General features: G+C 32.6%; 1 protein-coding gene across 8 annotated transcripts in view; it reads left to right on the top strand.

Annotated features, from left to right (window-relative positions):
• Dmd (dystrophin) overlaps positions 1 to 17,295 on the top strand; it is a 2,313,977-nt gene that overhangs the window by 1,014,197 nt on the left and 1,282,485 nt on the right. For all 8 annotated transcript variants that reach the window (XM_075957213.1, XM_075957212.1, XM_075957218.1 and 5 more), the window contains exons 31-33: positions 12,436 to 12,546; positions 12,871 to 13,044; positions 16,176 to 16,331. In XM_075957213.1, coding sequence (XP_075813328.1) covers positions 12,436 to 12,546; positions 12,871 to 13,044; positions 16,176 to 16,331 — 441 coding nt within the window. The remainder of the gene's footprint in view (positions 1 to 12,435; positions 12,547 to 12,870; positions 13,045 to 16,175; positions 16,332 to 17,295) is intronic.

Raw genomic sequence — 17,295 nt, 5'->3', positions numbered from 1 at the left:
AGGCAAAAGGGTCAAGGTGAGATCTATGCAGGATCCCTGATTGTCAATTTAATCTCCCTGAGCTCTTATGAGCCCAGGGTAATTGATTCTGTGGGTTTTCTTCTGATGTTCTTCACCCTGCTTGCTCCTACAATCGTTCCTCCTTCTCTTTAGTAGGATTCTTGGAGATTGGTTGTGGGTCTCTGTATCTGTTTCCATCAGTTTCTGGGGGAAGCCTCTCTAATGACAACTGGGCTAGGTACTAACCTAAGGGAATAGCAGAATATCATTAGGCATTATTACATTAACGTTTTTTTTCTCTAGTCATGTTTGGTTCTATCCTCGGTCTCTGGACTACCCAGCCTCTGGGTTCTGAGGCTATAGGCTGTTTCAAGGGCATGCTCACACTTATGGTGTGTGTCTCAGGCTGGACTAGTCATTGGTTGCCCACTGCCACAATTGATGCTCCTCCTTTACTCCAGCACATTTCATAGGCACGACAAACAGACAAACAAATTCAAATCAATTTTCCAGGTTAAACTTAACTTTTAAAGATATTTCTTGAAACGGAGTCCCCTGTTATGTAAATGACAATATGTAACATTGGAGAATACAAAACACCTACAAACTGTTGAACATTATTTCATCCCAACCTCTCTTTTGCCCATGACTGCAAATATTTTTTTTTATTCTGTAAAAGAGCTATGATGTACTAGATTTCCTTGAAGGGTAGCATTTCCTAAAATCTCAGTTGAAGCACCTGTTGAAGGCAGAGTTGAAGAGTACAGAAACAGTCTGTGAAACAAGAGTTTAAACGGCGTTCCAGACACAGGAGCCACTTAGAATGCCAGCAAAATTACATTCTCTGAAGTTTGTGTTTGTGGTGGGAATGGATTTGAATGCTTTATATTGGCAGAAAAAAAGACTGAAATGTGATTCCTTAAATGCGGGTCAATAGTTTGATAACAATTTAAAAATGAATGGGCTTTGTGTTCCTCAACAGAAATTGCATTCTTGTTATAATTCATTAACAAGAACCAGAAAAAAGAAAAAAAAACAAAAACAAGACAACAAACAAGTGCGTGTGTAGTATTTTTGTGGTTGCTATTCATTTACATAAGAGCTTAGATCTGAGAGATGCCGATCCTGGGGATTTGTGAGTGTCTGTCTCCACCGTGTGGTACACTACTAGTTTTGCTACTAAATAGAATTTTAAAATACATCTTTCCTTTTCTTCAGTTTAAATTGAGAGCCTCGTGTATAAAACCATTGTAACTATGTGGGGATATATGTTTTGTCACAAATTTCTGACATTTGTGTCTTATTGCACATAAAAGTATATATAGGTGAATATGCTTAACTTTTCCACGTTTACATTCAGAAAGTGCCCCAATTATTATTTCCACTGAGCAATTGTCTAGCATCATTAGATAGAACACAGTAACTTTGACATCTACCTTTTAGAAAAGTATGGTCCCTCGTATTTAGTGATGTGCGTTTATAGAAACAAAGCTTAACCAATTTTAATCATAAAAGTATATCCTTAAAACAGCACAAGTGGTCCTGTATATTTTATTTCAAATAGTAATATTAAAAATCACCATTTGAAATGTTTCAGCTGCCTAGTGCTATATATATATATATTATAAATTGATTCAAATAAAACACAGAGCCTCATTTAGATGCAGAAATATATCTTCTAGGTAGTAAAACCTTAGACTTATGGACCATTTAAAAACACTAAGATTTAAAATGTCAAACCCCTTAAATACTTCTTTGAAGCAATTATACAAATAAAATAATCCATTTGGTCCAGCACTGGTGCTACACGCCTTTAATCCAGCACTCCTGAGGCAGAGGCAGGCAGCTATCTCTGAGTTCAAGGCCAGCCTAGTGTACAAAGCAAGTTCCAGGACAACCAGGGTTGTTAAACAGAAAAACCATGTCTTGAAAAAATATATATACAATTGTATTAATGGCAAACATCACAAAACACAAATGTAATAAGTATTTCTTAACTTTCTATAGCAATATATGGGAGCATTAAGGTTTGTGTTTACAAATCAAATCAGGTATTAAAAAGAATTCAGATATAAAAACCGCACCTCAGAACTACTAAGTAAGGGTACGTTCAGTCAGCAGAAAGTTTAGAAACACTTTTGAGTACTCTGAAATAACCGAGGATATTTTTTTCTTTAGGTTTGGTATTTTGGGTTCTCTATATTTCACTTCTCACCAATCTTGCAAAGACTTTACTGATAACTGTCTAACGGTTTCGGTTGATGAAGGTCAGAGCGACCCTTCACTTATTGTTGACTATTTTTCTGTGTTGGTTGTTACATCACTCCTATTGAAAATGGGTGAAAACAGTAGAAATAGCTGAGAACCACTCACTACACATAGTTAACACAGGTAGAACTTACATTGTATGTGTACATTTGAAAATGAATTTAGATTTATTATTTCACTATTTCTAATTCCATATATGTAATAGATCAACTAACTAGAAGAACTTTTTTATCAATTTACAAGACACAGGTAACTATATTTAAATAGCTACATGTTTATAGTGCTTTACATTATGATCATATGTCAAAGTCCTGCATTCCCTCAAGTAATTTTAGGTTTTGAAATTATAAAATGTTTAAACAGTCGATTGGGGGCAAATGTGAACTTGCTGATGTCATTATGTTCTAGTAGGAGTTAAAAATAAAGTCACAATTACAGATTTTGCTCTATCAGATTGAGTTTATGATTTCACTAGGGATTTAAACAGACATAAGATGTAAACAGTCACTTTTTGATTGTGAATGATTTGGAACAGCTTATTTTGACAGCCTAATTCTTTGATGTATATGCTCACAAAGGGTCGCCGTTTTAGAATATATATGAAAATTAAACAATTTAATGGTGGGAATATAACTCAGTTGATAAAGTATTTGCCAATTAAATCTGATTTCCTGATTTTAGGTAAATCCAATAACACACACACACACACACACACACACACACACACACACACACACACTTCCAGATTGGGGTGGACAAGGACAAATGCAGGGGCCAAAACAAAGGAAATGCAGATAGTGGAGATTTTGGCTGTTGTCACCCAACAAAGTAAATACAAGGGTAGCACTGCACTAAGTCTATTTGAGTGTTACTCCAACAATGGGTAACTTTTCAATTTAAAATGATTATTGGTATTTTGATGTTTTGGCTCGTATTTAGCTACAGAAGATGCAAGAGTAGAATCAGATCATGCGTCATTTATTGTAGTTAGGCAACATCATGTCTTCTAAGAAAGTATGATAATGAGGTGTGCAGTTTTCTATTATAAACTTACATACGTTTTAAGATTTCAATTATTGAACCTTAATATGAAACATTTCTACATATAAAAATAAAGGTTTCAGTATCAAACAATCGTTTCTGAGTGTTTCAAGGAACGATAGATTTCACCTGTATTGACATACGTCTTATATGGGGGATATTTTCCCCCAAAATAACTCCCACAGAAATTGCTAATCTAAAATATACAAGACAATAGTAAACACCAAGAAATTTCTTTTTCTTTGATTGAATTGCCTGAAACTTCTGTTACTTTAAATGTGTTTTTCTGCTGTCATTTTCTACCTCTATTCCTTCCTGCAATGTTCAAGATATTAAGGCTACCTAGCAGATATTTTATAAGTATTTGGAAAATTCACTGAAATCCACAAGGATATACTCAATAATTATGTCAAGCATGTCCAAGAGAAATGTGACAGTAATTATAACCTACTCAAAGGCAGAAAAACTTACCTGGTGACAGTCAGAAAACAAGAGAATATAAACATTAGGAATGAGAGCAGGGAGCAAGCAGTTGAGAAGGTTTACAGCAAGAGAGAGAAGGGAATGAAAGAGAATGGGTTAAAAACAAGGAACATTCATTTTGCAAGTGTAAAAACTATCAGATAATAAAAAAGAAAAGGATATTTCTAAATAGCACGATTATTAACATGGTTGAGATCTATTTTAAACAATGGAACTTGATAGTATATTTAAGAGATTTAGCAGGTTATTTTCATTTTTAAGATTAAGTGTAAATGAAATGTCACTGCAAAGGAAGAGAAGACACCTAAGTTTCTAGGGAATAATGATTTTTCATTTGTCTGTTCAATTTATGAGTTTTGTTTTTACAAATAGAAATAAAAGTCTTCTTTTTCTGATTATTGGAATTGTATAAAATATATTCTGAAATTTTCTCATTATTTATCAATGATACCAATTATATTTTTAATATATTCCCTCATGGTTGAAAAGAAAAAAAATCAGGATCCTTTGGAACATTTTCTTTCTTTAACTCTATACTTTTAAGGATGCAATTTCAAAATTACAGTCCACTTTATAAAACTATAAATCCAACATCTAAATAAATGATTAGTAATCTGTATTTGATACCTTTTATCACATTTCTTTTTCAAGTGTCTTGTGATATTTTTGTTTGTTAGCAGTAAGAAATTTCTAAATCATTATTTGCCATTATTTATTTTATTGATTTCATGCTTCAGGTAGCTACAATTGAATCATGTTTGCAATTTTATGTTAATTTGATACATGAGAATGATTGGATGAAGTAAAGTATTATGAAAAGGCATATGCTTATGTTTCAAAAAATTATTTTGTTCTATAGTTTCTCCTATTACCATCTTAAATGAAAAAATGGTATTTAATTTTAGTTGTTTTAGTTAACATGTGAATAATATTTTCACTTGTAAGGATAATTACTGTGTTTTTAAACACCTCATTTTTTTAGAAATGCATGCTTGCAGACTACATCTAAGTATCTCCTGCCCTTGCCTCTCTCTTCTCCAACATGTCCCATGAACCCCTTTCCAAATTCTGGATCTCTTCTTAAGTTATCATGTTCTCTCTCTCTCTCTCTCTCTCTCTCTCTCTCTCTCTCTCTCTCTCTCTCTCTCACACACACACACACACACACACACACACACACACACACCATGTGAACACATGCTGAGCCCCTTAGTTTATGTGTTTATGACTAACCTCTTGGAATCAGACAACCTGTGTGAGAGCTTGTCCCTGGAGGATATATTTATTTTTCTCTCTCAGTAGCTACTGACCACCTATATCTCTTCATGGTGAGAACATGTGGAATTTTCCTTGTCCACCTTAGTATGTTAAATTGTATTATCTATCATTATGCAGGTCCTGTTCAGGCAATCTGATTGTTGAAAGTTTATGAATATACTTTTTCTTTGTCGTGTTTACAGTAACAGTGTAACAGCAGATGACCACATGGACTCTCTGACTTTTAAAATCTTTGCACTCTTTTTTGTGATTTTCCTTGAGTCATAGGCGTAGCGTTTGCTTGCAAATGTCTGTTAGGTTTTGCTATATCACAGTTATTCATTTGCATTTTTACCAGTTACGGATCTCTGTAATTGTCATCATCACTACAAAAAGAATCTTTTTTGATGGCTATAGATATCTGTGAGTATAAAGATAAGCATTTCCAATATAGAAATCTTATGCTGGTTTAGGAGCATGCCAGTATTTACTTCTATTGGTCTTTAATTTATCTAGCCATAGGCAATTGGCTGCATTTACAATACTCAGTATGAATATCCTCCTTTGGAGTGAGTTTTAAGTCCAAGAAGAAAGTTTATTGCTACCCTCAAGATAAATGTGCCACATTGAAGCATTGTGGACAGCTTGCTGGTCCAGTCAGTGCTGGAGTTTATTTTGGCTTGTAATACCGTACTGTTAGAATCTATGATCATGGGTAAAACACGGCAACAGGTAGCAGTCTCAATAGCAGGGATAGGAAGGTCATTTGTTAAACTAAACACACAAAGTAACTGGAAAAATCTGCAAATACTGCTGACTTTTTAATCAGAAAGACCACCCTTATCAAGGATATACCACTTAAGCCTTTCAAACACTGCCATTGAATGGGGCTCAAGTATTTAAATATCCAAGACTATGTCAGACACTTCTTACTCAAGCCACCCCCCATACAGTGATGGAATGTGTTTGATGTTATTTGAATTTTAAAAAAATGATAGTGCTTCTGAAATTTCCATGTGATTTTAGATGTGGCTTATATTTTAGTATATGCATTTGTTAACTTACTGTTTCTATTGGAGTTTTAAAGAATGTAGTCAGGATGACAATTTTACAAGATTTGTTTTCTTTTTTCAAACATGTAATAGGTACTAGGGTCGAAAGAAAGTTCAAGTTGTATAACCTTCAGAATTTTTTGAAAATTTCAAAATTTCTTGCAAAATATGGAAATTATTCTTATTCACATTTACTCTTCCATACTTAATGTCGTTTCTTTATGTCCTGGCCATAATATTAAAAATGTTTTTTCTTATTTTTGATAATTTAAATAGTAAATTTATATACTGCTTAAAATCCTATATAAATGTATTATTCAAGCAATTGTTATGCTTCAAAAAATCATTTCTTAAAATTATAAATATTTTAAGTGCCATGGTCAAAGAAGAGTATTTTGTTAAGGTATAATGTAAAAAGTAAGTATAAAGTGTGTTCAAATTATTACTTAAATTTAAGATATGTTTAATTAATTTATAAATGTACTAGATAAAAGCTTCACATGTCCTGCGACTTTCCTGAGGTAGAATGAACTGAAAATTTAATCATTTAATTCATAATTCATTAAATGGATTCAATTATTATAGTGAATATAATAGTTAAGATTTCCTACAGTATAAAAACTGTTATATTTAAATTACATAATTTATTTAGCCACTGAGTTTGTTTCATGTGCACAATCTGCATAAAAAATGAGGAAAATTTAATCTCTAATCACTTTGGAACAGTGCTATAAAAGTGACAACTTGGCATTAAATCCCATATATTGTGGCAAAGTCTCACTTTTGTATGATGTATGTTATGTGTTATACTGTTCATTTAATATTTTAATGTGTGTGACATTTTGAACAATGCAAAGATTTATTTTTCTCACTGGCATAGTTATTTGATGTGAATATGAACCTTTCAAACTCTCTAAAATGCATTATGTTAAAATTTTCCAACCTTCTTCTGCCATGCCTACCTGATCTTTCATATCCCCTGGTGGCAGATGGACATTACCTTTCTATTTATATATTAGTAAGTTTAAATTGTTTCTTTTGTTTATAAATCATGAAAATGATATAACTTATTTGCAAACATGTGAAATCAGTTATCAGAAGATGATTTTAGTAGGTATTATGCTTTTAGTACGGTATTCTCTTTCTACACCTGTAATTTGAATACTTGATCTGTTTCTGTTATTATAAAGTGCTCCCCTTTTCTATAAATTAAAAAAGCATTAACTTTTACCAAATAATCCAGTTCCCTTATCTTGTCTTCAAGCTCTGATAATCTTTTTTCTTCATATGCCATCTTATTAGTGAGGTTTTCCTAATGAGCTTTGTATTTGACTTATTGGGTTTTTCATTTCCAGCATAATGTTCCAGGCTTCCCTTAAGTTCTTGTTTTTTACTCAATATCTTTAATATCTTGAATTTACTTTCTTATTGAATTTTATATTTTGTTTGTGTGTATGTGTGTGTTTTCTCAGAGTATGATTGTGTCTGAGTTATTTGAAGATAATTATCACCATTCTTTTAAGCTTTTCTCTTTGGGGCCATTTTTATGGGATTCATGATATTTGGAAGAGTCATGGGGTTTGCAATTTTGGATTGTTTTTGTTTCTGCATGAGGGCTTTAGTAGCTGATGTTATTTGTTGGCTGAGGATTTTTTTTTGTTTACTTTTCCCCTAAGCAAGCCATCTTTCTGCTTTAAGTGGATATATCTGTATACTAAAGACAGGACTAAGTCATAATGAAATTTTACTACATTTTTTTTCTCTAGAACTGATCATTGTTCTATCCCCATTGTTCTGTGAGAGTCCATTAAGATCTTCCCAGGCTCACCATATCCCTAACTTATCCCCTCCTCTTCACCCTCTGGTATGAATCATTGCACCCAGAAAACTTATCCTGGGTTATTAACAGGTTAATGACCAGTTGAATATTTTTTGTAATTATTATAATTGTTAAAGATTTTGATTAACATATATTTGTTCTATATAGCAAGAAAATTTAATGTAACAATCCATTTGGCTTCCCATGAAAGGATGTCATTTTTATATGGCTTAATAATATTTACTTTTGTGTATTTATTACATATACCATAATTTCTTTATACAGTCATTTCTTGATGGACAAATAGACTAAATTTATATCTTAGCTATTGTGAATATTGACACAATAAATATGAATACCTAGCTATCATTTTTGTATCCAGAGTTTAATAATTTCAGTAGTATACTTGCTAGTGTGGCAGGTATATTAAACATTATATAGAGAGAACTTTGCAGAGCCTATGTATTGTCACTTATAGTATTCAAATTAAGTTACATTGCTGCCAACAGAATACGGGTTCTTTTTTTCTCTGCATACTTACCTGTACTTGTTTAATTTTTTTCAAATAATAGTAATTCAGGATGGGAGAGATGATACCTAATTTTATTGTGATTTGTATTGCCATAATGGCTAATTGTTACTTACATTTAATTTTTGATAAATGCCTTTTCACATGACTCAAAATTTTTAGTGGTTCCTTAGTCTTTGTTTCATGTTTAGTTCCTTTCTTATTCTGAACATCAACACTGTTCACAAAGTCAGAAGAATTATTGACAGAGATCATCTCACATTCTTTAGGCCGTCTCTTCAGTCTGTTGATTGTTTCCTTCCCTGGGTAAAAGCTTTTTAGGCTTTTGTAATTCCATTTATCCTTTTTTGCCTTTGTTTTATGTGCTTTTTATGTTCACGTCTTATCAAGTTGAAAGAAGAAAATGTAGTGCCTACAGGAGTGTGTTGAAGTGCTTACCTGGTTTTCTTCTAGTAGTTTCAGATTTTCAGGTCTTTTCATTAAGACTTATTTAATCTGAGCTCTTTCCTTTTTAAGTTTGGGTAAATGTAAGTGTTAAGTTTCATTTTTTTACATACTTATATACAGACTGCCCTTCTACCAAATTATAATTTTAGTACCTTTAAAAAAAAGCAGTTGGAGCACATGCTCCATCAGTCCCAGTCCAGCTGGACTTGGTGAGCTCCCATTAGATCAGCCCCACCATCTCAGTGGGTGGGTGCCCTCCTCAGGTCCTGACTTCCTCACTCCTGTTCTCCCTCTTTCTGCCCTGACTGCTCTTTGGAGTGGAGAGGGAGGGGGAGGGGGATTGGAGGAAAGGGAAGGGAGAGTAGGGGGAGGGGAGGAGGTAGAAATTTTTAATAAAAAAAAAAGTTGGAGCTAGGTGGTGGTGGCACACACCTTTAATCACAGCACTGGGGTGGGGAGGTGGGACAAAGGCAGAAGGACCTCTGTGAGTTGGTGGCCAGCCTGGTTTACAGAGTGAGTTTCAGTAAAGGTCCCAAAGTTTCAGAGAAATTATGTCGGGGGGGAAAAACACGCAGGCAACAAACACAAAAACAAACACACAAACCAGTTGGCTATGGGAGATCATTCCACTTTTTGTTTGTCTTCTTCAGTTACTCCCACCCATGTTTTTGAGTTTGCATTGTAGAGGAGTTTCACCTTCTTGGTAAAATCAATTACTAGATTTAAGAACTATTTCTTATTTTTATGTAATAGCTATTTCAAATATGATTCTTTCATGAATTCATGTGTAACCAGTTTACTATTAATATATAAGAATACATTTGAGTGTCGTGTATTGGATTTGAATTCTGATGCCTTAAGGCAATAATTTAATTTGTTTTCTATTAGTTTCAAATGAAAAAAAAAACTTCATTTACAAAATAATGACAGTCTTTTATGTTGATCACTTTCTCCCCGTATGATCCTTAAAATACTGAACAAAACATTATAAAAGAAGTTTTATTTAGATTTACAGGCAGTGAAGTTTTCATCTGTGGTCTGTCTGGTTTCATTATTCTTTCTTGAGGAGGCTTTAATAACATAGAGTTGGGGTGTTATGGAGGAGAAGGCGAGTCTTTTCATGAGGGACACCAGGAAGTGCACAAATGTCTACACCAGCAGGCTTTCTCCTTTTCACCTTTGTATCTTATTCACATCTGAAGCTAAAGGGATTGATGGAATACATAGTCAGGGCAGGCTTTTCGTCCTTAGTTAATCTTAGTTTATCTCCAGGAGCATCTTTACAGACATATCCTGATGTGTGTTTCACTAATCTACTAGGCAGTTCTTAGCTCAATCAATTTTGGCAATCTCACCATCATACTGTTCATTTAGAACAGGATGATACTTAATTCTTGATTGCTACTTATAGTTTAGTTAAATTATACCAAATTTGTTTTTCCAAAACTAGAATTGTTCTTAGTTATATTACACTAGTCTATGTTAAATAGCTATAATTAAATGTAATTAACTAAACTGAAATAAAACTAAAGGAAACATTTTGTTGTTATGTATAAGGAATGTGTATCATGGGTGATAAATTCAAACGTAAAATTCATTTTTAAATAAACTAAAACTTACAATATTGGTAACAGCAATTTATTGTAACTTCTAGTGGCTTTGTGAACTAAAAATGTTCAGTTTTTTCTTAGCATCTCTAATAAGATTATTGTAGGTTTGGAACTGATAATTTAGTGACCTGAGTGCTCGTTTGGGCTTACATGAAGCTATCCGCAGACAGCTTGTCTAGGATTATTTACTGAAAACACGTTCTGTGTTCTCTCTGTTTGGTTTAAAGTTCATTAAGCATGAGATGATTTTAAGAGAGAATATCCTAACAATGAACATCATCCCCCAAAGATAACAAGTAGAATGTAATAAGCCCATTATGAACATTCACTACAGCAGACAGATTCATTCTTGTGCTCTTTTCTTTTGCTCAAGACAGTCAGATGACCAGACCAAAATTCAAAAAGAAATGTCTAACAACATGTGGAAATCATTGAAAATATTGTTTGCTTATCTAAAGTTCAAAAATCAATAGCTGTAGGAACTTATTATCTCAGAAAAAATAATTCCAGTAAAGAAACTTAGTTTTCTTTTTGTTTGTTTCTGAACTGTTTGAACTCTTATAGCTGGTGGCACTCTTTTGGAGGTTTGTGGTACCATTTGTTACCTAACTGGCAAAAAAAATAAGACACTAAGTGTAACCCTCTGGAATCTTGGGAATCCTTTGTGCTAGTCTAAACCCCTTAAAATATTCTAGCCTGTACTATATCATCAAGCAAATGCTACCCCAAGCTTCAAGGTTAAAGGTGAAGCTATCTTAGCTGCTGTGACTTGCCCACCATAATGGACTGTTTCTTCTATGCCTATGAGACAAAATAAGGCACCACTATCTCAAATTGTTTCTTTAAGACATTTGGTTACAGCAATAAGAATAGTAACTAATACAGTCTACTTATTTTAGATCAGTAGTTTTTAGGAAATTTAGTTGAAAAATGTCAAAGAATGAGGGAAAAACATCATTAGTACGGAGTATGGTATCCCAATAGAAATCTCATATTTTTTCACCTGTATCATGACTAGAATACTTATATATCTTGACATTTTTATATTTGGCCAAATTTGAGTATACATTCAAAATTAAGATTTAATCAACCCTACATATGAGATATAAACATACATTTTCTATTGAAACTTGTAACTAAAAAAATTTTAGAATAATCTCAATTATGAACAACATATTTTTTTATCATTTGGGAAAGTTTTAAAACATTCTTTGTCAGGGACCAGCCTTGACCAAAATACCTTTTGCCAGGGTGGGGGTATGTGGATCAGAAATAGAAGTAAAGAGTATGAAGACTCTTAAAAATAATATAACAGAAACCATAGAATAGTATCAGGTGGGAGTTCCTGTGAATACTGAAACCACCCTCACTTTAAATTTTCCATATGCTTTTTTACCCAATACAAAAGGGGAGAGAAAGTAACAAAAGACTTCATTAACATGATGCAAAGAACAACTTGAAGATTATTGCTTTAATGTTTTTAGACATTAATTCATTAGCATAGCATTTTGTTGTTTAGGCAGTGAATCTACCCTAGACCAAGAATCCTGAAGGCTGTTACTCCCCAGGTAACCTTATTTTAGAAAAAAGGAGCAGAAGTACACTTGGCTTGCAATCTTGTCCATCTGTCAGGATGGAATGGATCTACCTGTATGAGCCATCTTATTGTCAAAAGAACCAAGTAACTATATCTTGAGTCAGGATGTGTAGCTACGTTTGTTGTCAGCCATTTTAAGCAACCTTAAAACTCTCTGACTAGGTGGAAATAAGCTCACATTTTTGTGCCTCCACAGTTCTTGTCAATTTTGAGGAATGTGTGCTGTTAGTGATAGTTTAAGGCTATTTCTAAATGACGTGTTCTTAGAAAGGGAGCTGCCTTTCGCAATAGCTTGAAGTGCATTCTGGCTAATAATGTTGTCTTTCCAACAGAAAATCCAATCAGATTTGACAAGTCATGAAATCAGTTTAGAGGAAATGAAGAAACACAACCAGGGGAAGGAGGCTGCTCCAAGAGTTCTTTCACAAATTGATATTGCACAGGTATATTTTGTTGTATAAGCTGGGGAATTTGGTTTACATATTAGACAACTTTCCTATCAGAAAATTGAAATTTATGCTATGTTGTTTAGCAATATAATATTTAAAAATAATACATACAGTTTTAAAAAAAAGTTAACCTATGACAACTTAGTGCTACATTTATGAAGAGTAGTAAATTCTCCAACCCAATGTTCTTTGTGTTAGAAAATGACAGATTTCAATTGATTTTTTGAAAGTTTTTATTGAGGTAAAACTTCAGAAAAGGGTAAATTAACAAAATATAACTGGTGGGTAAATGATTATTTCCTTACATTGCTGTTACAGAAAAAATTACAGGATGTCTCCATGAAATTTCGATTATTTCAAAAACCAGCCAATTTTGAACAGCGTCTAGAGGAAAGTAAGATGATTTTAGATGAAGTCAAGATGCACTTGCCTGCGCTGGAGACAAAGAGTGTTGAACAGGAAGTAGTCCAGTCACAACTAAATCACTGTGTGGTATGTATTCCTAACAGCAACTATCCAGCTGAATTTTTACTTTGCTATATTAGAAGAATTTGATAATCTTGTGTAACAATGTATTTCTTACAAGTGTAATAATTTTAGTAACTGGTTTTAATATTTTAAAAAAAATGGCAATATATTAAGATATAGGAGTTCTTATAGAAATAAGAGTCATTTGATATAATTTTAGGAGTGTGTTTTGAATCAATAGTTTTATTAGTATCAACACAGAATAAAAAGAGTCCTATTTATATAATTTTTCTTCAGACATATTATTAAACTGAAATAAAGAAGGGAAATATATCAATCTAGAAACAGGAACTATAGCACTAATTGTAATAGTTGTAATCACTCTAGAAATAATGCTTTTGGGTAAGGTTAAATATATACAGTAGCCATATTTAGTCTCAAAATTACAGATTACCTGAGAGGATTTAAAGACAAACAGCTGTGAAGGACAGAGCAGATTTAATTCTAGGACTCCAAATCCTATCATATTTTTATTTAATAGCAGTGCTGAATAGATACTTAAATGTCACCAAATCACAAAACAATAAAAAATGAAGGAAAGATACAACCTATAGCATAAATCTATATACCCTTTGGTATATGTCATACTATCATATGCCATCAGTCTTTAAAATCTATTAGTCACATAACCCCTTTGATAACATAAAGTATTCATCTAGTATTCTGAGATTTAGCTTTTGGTTTTATTATCTACTTGATACTATAAGTAAAAATAAGATATCATTATAAATGCATTAGCTGTATCGGTATCAATGTGTAATGTCTCCCTGTTTAGCAAGTGCTTTCAAATAAATGTGTGACTTTGTGATTAAAATGAAATTATTTTACTTGATAATATCATCAATCATTTGAATACATTCTAATGGAATAATTGTATTAAGTAGTTTCAGCAACCAGAATAGTAATTGATTATAATGTCATACATTGACTTGCTGTTAATAGACAGACATATACAAATAGGCATGTATACAAAGGGTCTACCTTAAATTCTTCAAACAGTAATAAAAATCAAAATGTTCCAAATATACTGTCCATTTTACTTACACTGGCAATGGAAAAGATTTTCATTCTCTTCTAGCAGGATCTAGCCTAATAAAATTTATCTGACAGTTAATGAGCTAAGATGACCATAACTACATTTGTACAAAGTAAATAGCACAACATTAGCTTTTTCTCTGTCTAGTTCTGGTTTAAACGCTAAATGTGATGTTAAGATGTTTTCTGTAAAGAAATTATTATTTCACAGATTTTATATTCTCTCTTTTTAAAATATTATTTTAGTGATATATACTATAGCCATATCCTTGTTCTATAAACTATTTTTGTTGTTATTTTGTTGTCGTGGTGGTTAATATTGTTCTATGAGGTCTCACTATGTAGATAAGTGGGCCTCGAATTCATGAATCCTCCTGTCTCCACTTCCCAGGTGCTGATTTTAAAAGCATGTAATTACTTGATAAGACTTTTTTTTCTAAAATAAAGGTATTCTTAACATGAGAGACAAAGAATGGAGTCAATTTCATCCCTTGGTTGTATATAGTTTCTTTGCTGATTAAAAAGGGCGAGCTCATCATTAAACCAACCCTATTCACAATGATAAAACAAAAATCCTTTTGTACAAGTTCAGGCAGGGAATCACTAAGAATTATCAGTGTATAATTATTATATATTATACATTATTATAACTATGTTCTAGCATAAAAATGAATAATTTCTGTTTGAAAAAAGTGCAGTTTTTTCCTATACATTATGAGATCTAAATTAAGTAAAAATTGAGAAGCTGCAAATGGATTCATAATTATTGATAAAAAATATCAATATTAGTCATCAACAATGGATTAATAGCAAAGCAGATTATGCATGTGGCCATAGTTAATCTGGTACATTGCTAAGCCTTTAATGTTTGTTCTTGCATATTGACTTACACCTAAAAAGAGAAAACAAGAAAGAATTGTTTTAATCCCAAGGACAACCCACCTTCTAGTGAGATTTTTTTTTCATAGTAAAAATAAAAAACATTTTTAATTTTTAAAAAATTTTCTTTTACATTCCATAAATAGTTCTTCCCCCACCCACTCCTGCCTCCCCGAATCTATCACCCATCCACTCTTCCCAAAGACTAAGGTCTCCTATGGGGCTGAAAAGATTGTTCAGCTGCTAAAGGCTAGGCTCACTCACAACCAAACATTATTATTTTGATTAAACATGGATCAATTTAATGCAGAAATATACTAGTCATTATATACATAGACATATATGCACACAAACATATGTACCTGTAGATATGTATTTATAATCACTTATAAATTCACATATTTCTCATAAAATTAGCAAAAAAATATAGCACCAAAGTGGCATTGACAATATATTGATAATTTCTGCTGCCTTTGAGAATTATAATATTTGCTTCATAAGGTTTTATAATGCTAAACTACCTGTGCAAAGGAATGTGTATGTGGCTGAAGTTTTGATCTACATGAAGAAATAATATATTTCTACTGTCAGTATCAATATAATATACTTGTAGTTTCAATTAAATATTTAAAATTAATTCATTCCTTTCCTTATAAAAGTTTATACATGGATACAGTGATCTAGATATCCAGATTTTTTATCCTACTTAGATGGAAGCACCATGAGAAAAACAGTGTACATTTCTTTACTTTTCCTTTATTGATATTGCAAAAACACAAATACTTTCCAGTGGATTGCAGGCACTCAATATACCAGATAAGTAAGTAAATTCAGTCATGTAAACTTATGGCTAGAATTGAATAAAAGTGCAGTTAAAATAAAAATCCTGTAACATTTGGAAATAATATCTACGAATTTAGATTGAACAAAATAAATATAAATCGTCCATTTAATTTATAAGACTAATTGCAAATTATGCACATATATTTATATAATCTCAAATATCAAAGTTAACCAAAAAGAAGATATAAAATTATATAGCAGCCACAATATGTACTTCATTTAAATTATGAATGCAAAAGGGCAATTAAAATGAAGTATATTCTATTTATTTGTTTTAATAATATAATGTACCATGTTTTTTTGTATAGTATTTATGTTTGGTTTTTGTTTTAACATAGAACTTGTATAAAAGCCTGAGTGAAGTGAAGTCTGAAGTGGAAATGGTAATTAAAACAGGACGTCAAATTGTGCAGAAAAAGCAGACAGAAAATCCGAAAGAGCTTGATGAAAGAGTAACAGCTTTGAAATTGCATTATAATGAACTGGGTGCAAAGGTGAGTGCCTACTTAGACCAAATTCACATTTTATAATATTTACCGTATATTGATAAATAACAGGCAAGGAAAAAATATACAATACCACCTTTATTGTATGCACAATACAACCCTTATTGTGCATCTCTGTCTCATTTGAGTACTTCCAAAGAAAACGATATCAATATACATTTAGTCACAGACCAAGCTACACAATTGTCACCGGATACAGAAGGCCTAGGTCAGTCTCATGCAGGCTCCCTAGCTGTTTGTCCAGAGTCTGTAAGTTCCCACAAGCTTAGGTCAGCTCTGTTTGAGGCCCCTAATAGTGGGACCAGGACCTGTTTCAGATGCATAAGCTGGCTCTTTGGAATCTATTTCCTATGGAGGGATGCCTCCACCAGCCTTGATAAGGCCCAGGAGCTTGGTCCTGCCTCAACTTGATATGCGTGCCTTGTTGACTCTCATGGGAGGCCTTACTCCTTCTGAATGGAGAGGAAGGTGGAGTGGATGGAAGGGGTGATAGAAGGGATTGGATCACAGAACTGGAAGAGAGGAGGGAGTGGAAACTGTAGTTGGTATGTAAAATAAGAAAATGAATAAACTTAAGATATATACAAATAATCTCTGTCCATATAAATTGAAAAGAAAAGAAAGGTTAAGGAGGTACTTATTGGTAAATCAGATAATTATAAAAGGGTTTTCTTATTCTGCAGCCTTTCTGTTCAGTGGAAGAAATCTATTTGCTTTGGCTGGAAGATTTGTACATATTTGATATTCAGTCATAATAGGAGTAACACATTTAGAATGAATTTGGTGGAGTGAAATTAGCACAGTTTAACATCAACACAGAAATTTATAGATTTGTTCAAATTATTTTACAAACATTCTCTGAAATATTTATGCATCTATACATGTGTTTGGAATAATACCTGTTCCTTATTTCCTCCCCTCCTATTCCTTTCCAGTCCATTCTTAACATCAT

This window comes from Microtus pennsylvanicus, chromosome X (assembly GCF_037038515.1).
Source record: "Microtus pennsylvanicus isolate mMicPen1 chromosome X, mMicPen1.hap1, whole genome shotgun sequence".
Taxonomy (NCBI): Eukaryota; Metazoa; Chordata; class Mammalia; order Rodentia; family Cricetidae; genus Microtus; species Microtus pennsylvanicus.
The sequence above is the reverse complement of the archived record's forward strand: the minus strand, read 5'-3'. Positions and strand labels throughout refer to the sequence as shown.